Raw genomic sequence first — 9,864 nt, forward strand, 5'->3', positions numbered from 1 at the left:
AAAAGAGAATGAAAAAAAATCATATTTTCATAAAATATTGTATATTCTTTAATTTAAATGAGAGATGAATGACAAAATCAAAATTCGAAGTAGAGAACAAATCAAAGAACCATATATGCACTTGCTGCACGCAATCTCAAATGTATAAAAAAATAAAGGCCGTGTTTAGCAAGTCGCTTGTCATGCCAAAATAGTATTTTTTTTACTATTCATATACTTTTTCTCGAGAAATGATAGAGGAGAAACCTTTAACCGACCCCCTCCCCCCTAAATCCTTTTACTATTCATATACTTTTACCATATACTTTTTCAAGCATTGGTATTTTTGTAAATTCTATTAAATTCTTATCAACACCTAAATCCTTACAATTTTTTTTTTCCTAAAAAAAATAAAGGGAATTTTGAGAATTTGAACAAAAAATTCTAACAGATGGTTGAAATTAAAAAAAAAATAAAAAAAAATTGAATGATGAATATCTTAAATTAACACTTTTTAAAATTTGAATACTTATTTGTAAAAGTGATGGAAGATTATTAAGGAAGATTTTTTTTTTTTTCTTTTATTAAAAATAACAGTAGATTTTCTTACGAACTTTTGAGAATATATATATATATATATATATATATATATATATATATATATTTTTGGATGAATAACTTTTGAGAAATTACGCTGAAATTTCTGAACGCGCTTTCTAATCCTTATATAATTGATAATTCTTATAAGAACCAACCAAATTGTTGCGCAAGTATTCCAAATTCTCTAGCGTCACTTTTATAAACTCTCTCTCTCTCTCTCTCTCTCTCTCTCTCTCTCTCAGTCGATCTCTTTGCTTAATTATTGGGCAACGTACATAGTCGTGGCTGCTCCGAGGTGTCGAAAGCCCAGCGATCTAGCCATGTGCAGTCAAGAACAGTGCTCAGTCTCCAAGACCCACAAGCGGAGGTGTCGGTCGGCTTTCACAGCCATATACTTCACTAGGGTTCTTCTCTCTTTGTCCAAGAAAGTAATTGACAAGAATGGCCCTCTCTTGCGCACCCTCTCTTTCGTTGCCATTGATATGCAGCCACCCGATCACGAGCAATATTCCTCCTTGTTTCTCAACGTTGATCCCAAAATATTAAGTGACATGGTAAGGGAGAAAGACTTCGACTCTTTGACTCACTTTGGAGGGGTTAAAGAACTCGTTTCAGTTCTTGAAACGGCTGTAAAAGATGGCATTAATGGTAGCCAGGCTGATGTTATACGTAGGAAGAATGCTTTTGGTGCCAATAAATACCAAAAGCCACCAGCAAAAAGCTTTCTTAGCTTCGTCATTGAAGCACTAAAAGATACAACAATAATCATTCTTTTGGCATGTGCTGTACTCTCTCTAGCCTTTGGTATCAAACAAGATGGGTGGAGAGATGGGTGGTACGACGGTGGGAGTATCATTGTTGCTGTCGTTTTGGTTGTCGCGGTGTCTGCCGTGAGCAACTTTAAGCAATCGAGGCAATTTGACAAGCTTTCAACGAAGAGAAGTGATATAAGAGTAGAAGTTGTGAGAGGTGGGAGGCGCTGGCCTATATCGATCTTTGAAGTTGTTGTCGGCGACATTGTCTGCTTGAAGATTGGCGATCAGATTCCGGCAGATGGGTTGTTCTTGGAAGGGCATTCCTTGAAGGTGGATGAGTCTAGCATGACTGGTGAAAGCGACCACGTTGAGATCCATGAAACAAGAAATCCCTTTTTGCTCTCCGGCACAAAGGTGATGTCAAATAACGCACTTATTAATCATTTAAGTTTTTTTTTTTTTTTTTTTACATGTCCACACAAGAGGGGGATAAGGGATTCGAGATTCGAATTAGTAACCTCCATTTTATAAGGCGTAGTCCACAGCCGATTAAACTACCCCTTGAGAATAAAGGTGATAATTGGTGCACTATTAGTGCATAACTTGTGCACTACCCCAAAGCACATTGCTTTGGGGTGGGACCCAATGTCACCCCAATGCGCATTGGGGTAGTGCACAAGTTGTGCTATCATTTCCCTATAATATTTAGGAATAAAATATACGTATCTCCCTTCAAATTGCTCCCCATTGTCGATGTTTTCTTCAAATTATCAATTGTATCAATATCTCCAGTAAACTACAAAATTTTCTTAATAAGATATAAATGTCTTTATAAATTTGAAAAAAAAAAAACAAAAAACAAAAAGAAAAAACCTGAAAAAAAAAACAAATTTGAAAAACCACATTTACTCATTTATTTTTTTAATTGTTGTTCCTTTTCTTTTTCTTTTTTAATTCTTTTTTCAGTTTTTTGTTACAATTTTAGGAATTTTTTTTAATTTTTTTTGGGAAACATTGACATTTTTTAATAATTTAGAGAGACGTTGACACCATTAGTAATTAGGGTGACATTGACAATAAGGTGATAATTTTAGGAACAAAATTAAGGTTCAAACTGAGTGTTTGCTCTTATACCATGTTAAATTACTACTAATTATCTTCATCCAAAGAATTACTACTTATTCTAAAATTTTAAGCTAAAATAGTAAAGGATGAATCTCACCATTTAATTTATATTCTATCAGATAACAGATGGCTGTGGTTTCATGCTTGTGACTTCTGTGGGCATGAACACTGTGTGGGGCGAGATGATGGGTTCAATAAACGGTGGCTTGGATGAGGAGACGCCACTGCAGGCACGCCTGAACAAGCTGGCTTCATATATTGGGAAGGTTGGGCTGGCTGTGGCTGCCCTCGTTCTTGCTGTTATGCTGATTCGGTACTTCACAGGAAACACACAAGATGACAGGGGAAACAGGGAGTTTAATGGCAGCAAGACAAAGTTTGATGATGTCCTGAATGCAGTGGTGAACATTGTTGCTGCTGCTGTCACTATCATAGTGGTGGCTATTCCGGAAGGCCTGCCTCTGGCTGTGACTCTAACTCTGGCTTATTCTATGAAGCGTATGATGGCTGATAATGCCATGGTCAGAAAACTATCTGCTTGTGAGACAATGGGCTCGGCTACAACAATCTGCACAGACAAAACAGGAACCCTTACATTAAACGAAATGAAAGTAACAGAGTTTTGGCTTGGAAAGGAAGCAGTGAAGGATGAATCTTCTTTGGATATGCAAGGTAATGTTCTCAAACTACTTCAGCAAGCCGTTGGTCTAAACACAACAGGCACAGTTTACAAACCAAATTCTGCATCAGTTCCTGAAATTTCTGGTAGCCCAACAGAGAAAGCAATACTTTCTTGGGCTTTTTTTAATTTGGGTATGAATATGGAGGAAGTTCAGAAAAATCATGAGATCATCCATGTAGAGGCTTTCAACTCTGTGAAAAAGAGAAGCGGTGTTTTGGTGAAGAGCAACAGTGAGAATACAACTCGTACTCACTGGAAGGGAGCTGCTGAGATGATACTGACCTCCTGTTCATCTTATTATGACAAAGCGGGGATGCTGAAAGCAATAGACGCAGAAGAAAGACTGCAGCTTGAGAGTATTATTAAGAATATGGCAGCAAAAAGCCTCCGATGCATTGCCTTTGCATACAAAGAAATGGGAGAAGAAAGCCGGCAGGTTCTTGAGAACCTTGAAGAAAACGGACTGATATTATTAGGATTAGTTGGCATGAAGGACCCGTGTCGACAGGGTGTCAGAACAGCTGTAGAATCTTGCAGAGCTGCTGGCGTGAACATCAAAATGATCACCGGTGACAATGTGAACACTGCAAGAGCTATAGCTATTGAATGCGGGATTCTCAATCCTGATGGGGATTTGGGTAATGAAGCTGTTTTAGAAGGGGTACAATTTAGAAATTACTCACCGGAAGAGAGAATGGAAAAGATCAATAAAATCAGTGTAATGGCCAGGTCATCCCCTTTTGACAAGCTTCTGATGGTGCAGTGCTTGAAGCAGAAAGGCCATGTGGTCGCAGTCACAGGTGATGGAACCAACGATGCACCTGCTCTAAAGGAAGCAGACATTGGGCTTTCCATGGGGATTCAAGGAACCGAAGTTGCAAAAGAGAGCTCAGATATAGTAATCTTGGACGATAATTTTGAATCTGTGGTGACAGTGTTGAGGTGGGGGAGGTGTGTGTACAACAACATTCAAAAGTTCCTTCAATTTCAACTCACAGTGAATGTCGCCGCCCTTGTCATCAACTTTGTTGCAGCTGTTTCCTCTGGTAAGATTCCATTGACTGCAGTCCAGCTATTATGGGTAAACTTAATAATGGACACCTTGGGAGCTTTAGCCTTGGCAACAGAGAAACCCAGTAATGATCTCATGGCAAAGCCGCCTGTTGGCCGATCAGAGCCACTTATAACCAGAATCATGTGGAGGAATCTCACTGCTCAGGCTTTGTACCAGATAACCATCTTACTGGTTTTACAGTTCAAAGGAAGGTCCATCTTTGGTGTAGACGAGAAGGTTAACAGCACCCTGATTTTTAATACTTTTGTCTTCTGCCAAGTTTTCAACGAATTTAATGCCAGGAAGCTGGAGAGGAAGAATATATTTACGGGGTTACTTGAGAACAAGTTGTTTTTAGCAATCATTGGAATTACCATAGTTCTTCAATCGGTAATGGTGGAGATTCTGAAGAGGTTTGCCAATACTGAGAGGCTGGACTGGGGGCAATGGGGTGCTTGCATTGGACTTGCAGCTTTGTCATGGCCAATTGGTTGGCTCGTCAAGTGCATTCCAGTTTCACCCAAGCTGTTGGCAAACCAAAGAGCTTCTGCATCCTGAAAGACTAGCAAAGATCAGCTCTCACCATTGAAAAACTTCGAATTTTCTTTACTTTTGTAGAAGTTACAGGAAAGTTTTAGGTTCCTTGTTATCCAGCTTTCATCACAAGAAAGAGTTTCTTATTTCAAATTTAAGTAAATATTGAATACAATTACTAGCTATCAGCTCTTCATGTAATGACTGGTATTTTCCTTGAGTAGAAGATTCAAATATATATATACAAGTTAAACATACTTATGGTATTTTGAAGTTATTTTCATTTTTGCATTCATAATACTCTCAACTTGAGATAAAGTAATGGCTTTAAGATACAACCATCAACAACTATCTTTTAGAAAAGGATAGAAAAAAGTCCACTACCAAAGTTTCAAGATAAAATTAGTCTTTTTGCCTTTACAAAAAAAATGTCCATTACCAAGGTTGCAAGGTAGTACTCTTTTTGCCTTTACACACACACACACACAGAGAACATCATTTGAAAAGTTGAAATCTAAGGTTCCAAGCCTAGAGAAAAGGAGATCAGATAAAGTGATGCTCAAGAAAAGGTGGGGATGCTAGATAAAGTTGACTTTCAAGGCCATGGGGAGCCACGGCCATAACTAACCCATATCTGGCCCGCCACTAAAAACAATAAATCTCATAAGCACGCCACCTAAAGTTCAGAGGAAATTTTATCTTCAACATGTAAAAGCAGTTTAATTATGTGACCATCTACAAAATTATTAGACAATGTGATTTAAGAGATAACAAATGAAGCTTCCCCAAGAATATACATATACTTAAAAAAAAAAAAACCCATACTAGTAAGGTGTTTTGTTTTGCATACATTCTATGTACTTGAGGGTGCCTTATGTTTTTATAGGGAAGTACAATTATAAAGATTATTGTTGGGAAAATAATCAACTTTGAAGCCACGTAGACCCCATAGCAAGTCGGAGGTTCAACCCACAGACCTGACTCGGCTGGATCACCTCGGATAGAACATCTCGTAGGTTTGTCACAACCTTACATGAAGAGATCATCTCGGTGCCTAATCACCTCGGACCATGACATATATCGGGGATTGATCACTTCGGACCTAAAGACTCCACAAGGCTTGGAATATCCTGAGATCTCCTAGTCTGATTGGAGTGAATATGTCTCAGATATTTACACCTCGGAGGATTGGTCGAAGTACAATACAATCTTCTTGGAGGTATCTTCTCAAACTCAGCAAGTAATTCAGTATTAACAAAACACTAGTGTGGGTTTATCCCTGAAGCTAGGACTCTACATGAGGTGATAAGGCCCTTATCACGAGAACTTCGGGATAACTCTCTATCCCATAATCAGCGGGATAAGACTTCTAATAATGTGGAATCAAGATTGAAGTGGTAGAGTACTACCCAACCTGGACTCTACCACCTGAAGATAAGGCTAAAACCTATGCAATCTAGAACTCAAACACTTAGTCCGGTTATGCTTCAAGAATTCCAATAAGTCTGTAACTGTGAGCCTATAAATAAGACTACAACATCAGGTATTTACATACAGATTCTCTAAGCTCTGAGATTTTTGATTCTCCATAGAAAGTCACGAGTTTGAACTGACTTAAGCATCAGAGTGGTGTAGTCGACACCTCCGACTAGTTATTTGTTGTTGTTGCAAGTACGAGGAAAGTACAATCTAGAAAGACAAAAGATGAGTCACAAGGCGACACGTCACCATACTGAAAATTATACCAACAATTATAAAAAAAATTATAGGAAGTACATTTCATTAAAGCTTGACACATCATTTTGCATATTCCAATTAAGAATCTGCTTGGCTAGAAACAACCCATGACAGATGATCTTGATTTCACTAAGACTGAGGAGAATTAAGCACAACCCACCTTTTTCTAGCCTTCCTTGAATGCTAATCAAAATGATGATGCATAAATCAGAACCCCATTTCAAGTAAAAAAAAAAGGGCCTAAAGTACTTTGTATAAAAAGCAAAATAGCCTAAACTATTATAAACTACACAAACTGCACAGGTTACGTATAGTAATATACATAATACAAGCCTATCAAACAATAATTAAATCTCCAGGAGAGAGATCCTCAAAGTAGGACGTTGGATTATTGATTCTCCTTATACCTAGGGACTTTGTTTTCTTTTCATTTTAGATTCAGAAAAGTATACCATTAGTATGGTATACAAGTAGGCAGATGACAAGAGAACAAGAAAAGCAAAGCATTAACAGAAAGCTCCATTTCTTAAGTTCCCATTCCCTGCTGCATTAACAGAATTCAGCGATCACATTGTTCATTAATAAACTATATCCCAACCTAATTAAATCTCTTTCTTAGGATAATGGCCTATTATATCGGGTATTTATTCTTGAGTAATGCTAGCTGCACGTTGCATCAGCGGTTTGTGTAAAATAGGTGTGAAGAGGAGTATTGCTCTTTATTCTTTCCAACTTTTTTTAGGCAAATACAAATCAATCCTAAATTTATATGGTTATGATCTTATAGCTCCCAATTGATAAAAGACTTTAGGTTCTTCAACATTTTAACATCTGGGGTATGAAAATAATATAGATCCGATCCCACATTTTACTCTAAAATAAACAGATATTGCAGATTACATAACCATTTCAAATGAGACCTGTTAATCTGTTAATGATACAGAAGCAAAAGGACTAAAATGTGCAAATGGGTCCATTACATAAGAAATTAAGAATATGAAAAGTCATTTTCAATGAGTTATACAGTGAATTGACATGATTTGATCTTTCTGATGAATTTCTCTTCGCAACACAAACACGATCTGGATTTAGACAATTTTTTTCTGCAGATATCCATATATATTCAGATTAATACTTATATCCATCCACAAGGGTTAATAAAAATTGAAACTTCAGAGAGAGAGAGAGAGAGAGGAACTTGAATGGGACTGACCTCATGGACTCATGGCTTGAGGTGCCAATATAAAATGCCCCGGAAGTCAATCTTTCTGGAGGTGGGGACCCAAGCTCTCATGTCATGCATGCAGTGAATCCTTGTTTTCTTTTTTCTCTTTCATCTATTGCCTATTTGTGATTGTGATTAGTGAAGACCAGAAATCGACCTGAAAAGAATTTAAAGGAAAAAAGATAACACTTCTAATCCGAAGCCCCCACTCTTTAAGAAAAGATAGATGATTGATCAAGCAGTGTTCAGAAAAAATAAATATGACTTTTCTAATTTTTTGTTTTCGAAAGAAAACTAACTGTAGTCTGTATCAGGCAGGACTGTTTTGGCCGTGAAAAATCGGCCACAATGTGAAATTATTTGTCCGAATTTAAAAAGATTTAAATAAATAACTATAAAAAATTATTTATAAAATTCACCTCATCTCATCGAATAAGTGATTTTGCCCACCAAATTCCTGTTACGTTGTTTCTCAATTTATGTTTTGGGTTAGATTTTGAATGTCAACTCTTTCAAGACGGTCCGCGATTTGCCTGTTAATCGTTACCAGGTTTGGTTTTGAAAATTTTCAGATGTAACTTTTTAGTTTTGCTTGCTGAGCTTGCCTCCTTTGTAGGCACTTACTTGTGTACCTTATTGAGGAAAAATTTTATTTATAATCTATGATATTTTATTACTTTTACAATTAAATATTTAAAATTTAAAAAGTGTCAATTTAGGATATTTATTTTTTAAAATTTTTTCAATTTCAACCCTCTATTAAATCGTATTAAAATTACTAAAATACCCCTGTGTTCTTTTATTAAAAAAAATTATATAAATTTTTTTTAAAGATTCAGGCATGGATATTTTTGCAAATTCTGTTAAATTCTGACCAACACTTAAATCCTCGCAATTCTTTTCTCTCCTTTATTTTTTCTAAAAAAAAGGAGAGGTACTTTGGGAATTTTAACAGGATTTAATGGAAATTCTAACGGTTTGTTGAAATTGAAAAAAAAAATAAAAATTGAAAGATGGATACCCTAAATTGATACTTTTTAAAGTTTGAGTACTTAATTGCAAAAGTGATGAAAGATCGCGAGTTATAAGTGAAGTTCTCCATTTCCATTGATGTTTAGGTCATCTTATTTTTTAGGGATTGCTTGTAAATTATTTGTCCTTCTTAAGTTTAATTATGTCCCGTTGGTTTTGGCATAAAATATTTTATGACAGAGGTTTTTCCTATTCTTGAGTGTTTGGCTTAGCGTAAAATATTGGTCAATGTTTTTTTTTTGTTATAAGTTGATCAAGGAAAATAACCTTCACGAGGCGTAAATCGTTTACGCTTCTCATCTACATAAACAATTTTCTACCACTTTCCCACAAACTTTGGTCAGATAATTGTGAGATGACCATTTATGAGACTTACCTGCCTAAGCAGGTCTCAACTGCCTAAACACTTGCTTCGGCAGGTGGGCCTCACAAAATCTCTCTCACATTGTCTACCCAATTTGCAAGCAATTAATTAATTGTATTGGATCTCAATTCTGCCCCCAAAGATCTTATATTCTCATAATCTCTTCCTTCTTAGCTCCTCTTTACTGTCTCTCTTTATTCCTAGTAGCTCCTTAGATTACATGAAAATGTATTAAAATAATTGACGATTAAAATAATATATTAAAAAAAAAATTCAACCAATTTTTCTGGGTTGAAAACAAGCAACAAAAAATAGCCACTTATTTCAAAAAATATTCCGACATAAAATATTTTACCCTAAAACAAATGAGGATAGATTAAAAAAAAAAAAAAAAAGGGGTAAAAAAAATTAAAATTGAATTTATCAAAAGGGAAGGAGGTAAAAAAAAATTCAACCATTGTTCTAAAATTAAATGATACGTCCCAAATCTCAAAATGCATTGTAACGACTGTAATGATGACAATATTCCACAAACTGCCTGCAAATCAAAATCACAACACACTCAAAATAACAAATAACAACATATATCAAACTAATTAACTCGAGGTGTCTAAATATTAATACTCCAAATTAAAATTCAGAAACCATATATAATAATATAATATCTATTACAAGCCAACTTAAACATCCAAAAGTAATTAAAAATCCCCAAATAAAACACGTAAATAAACTAATTAATTAAGTTTAGAAGTCAAATCATCAAACATGATAAAACCC

At 35.7% G+C, this 9,864-nt stretch overlaps 1 protein-coding gene across 1 annotated transcript; it reads left to right on the forward strand.

Annotated features, from left to right (window-relative positions):
- Window positions 1–753: 753 nt before the first annotated feature.
- On the forward strand, window positions 754–4,753 carry LOC133852020 (putative calcium-transporting ATPase 13, plasma membrane-type). Its single transcript, XM_062288682.1, has 2 exons — window positions 754–1,748; window positions 2,579–4,753. Exons 1-2 carry the CDS (start codon window positions 900–902, stop codon window positions 4,751–4,753), a joined length of 3,024 nt encoding a protein of 1,007 aa, XP_062144666.1. The 5' UTR covers window positions 754–899.
- Window positions 4,754–9,864: the final 5,111 nt, after the last annotated feature.

The sequence above is a fragment of the Alnus glutinosa genome, chromosome 12, assembly GCF_958979055.1.
Source record: "Alnus glutinosa chromosome 12, dhAlnGlut1.1, whole genome shotgun sequence".
In the NCBI taxonomy this organism is placed as follows: Eukaryota; Viridiplantae; Streptophyta; class Magnoliopsida; order Fagales; family Betulaceae; genus Alnus; species Alnus glutinosa.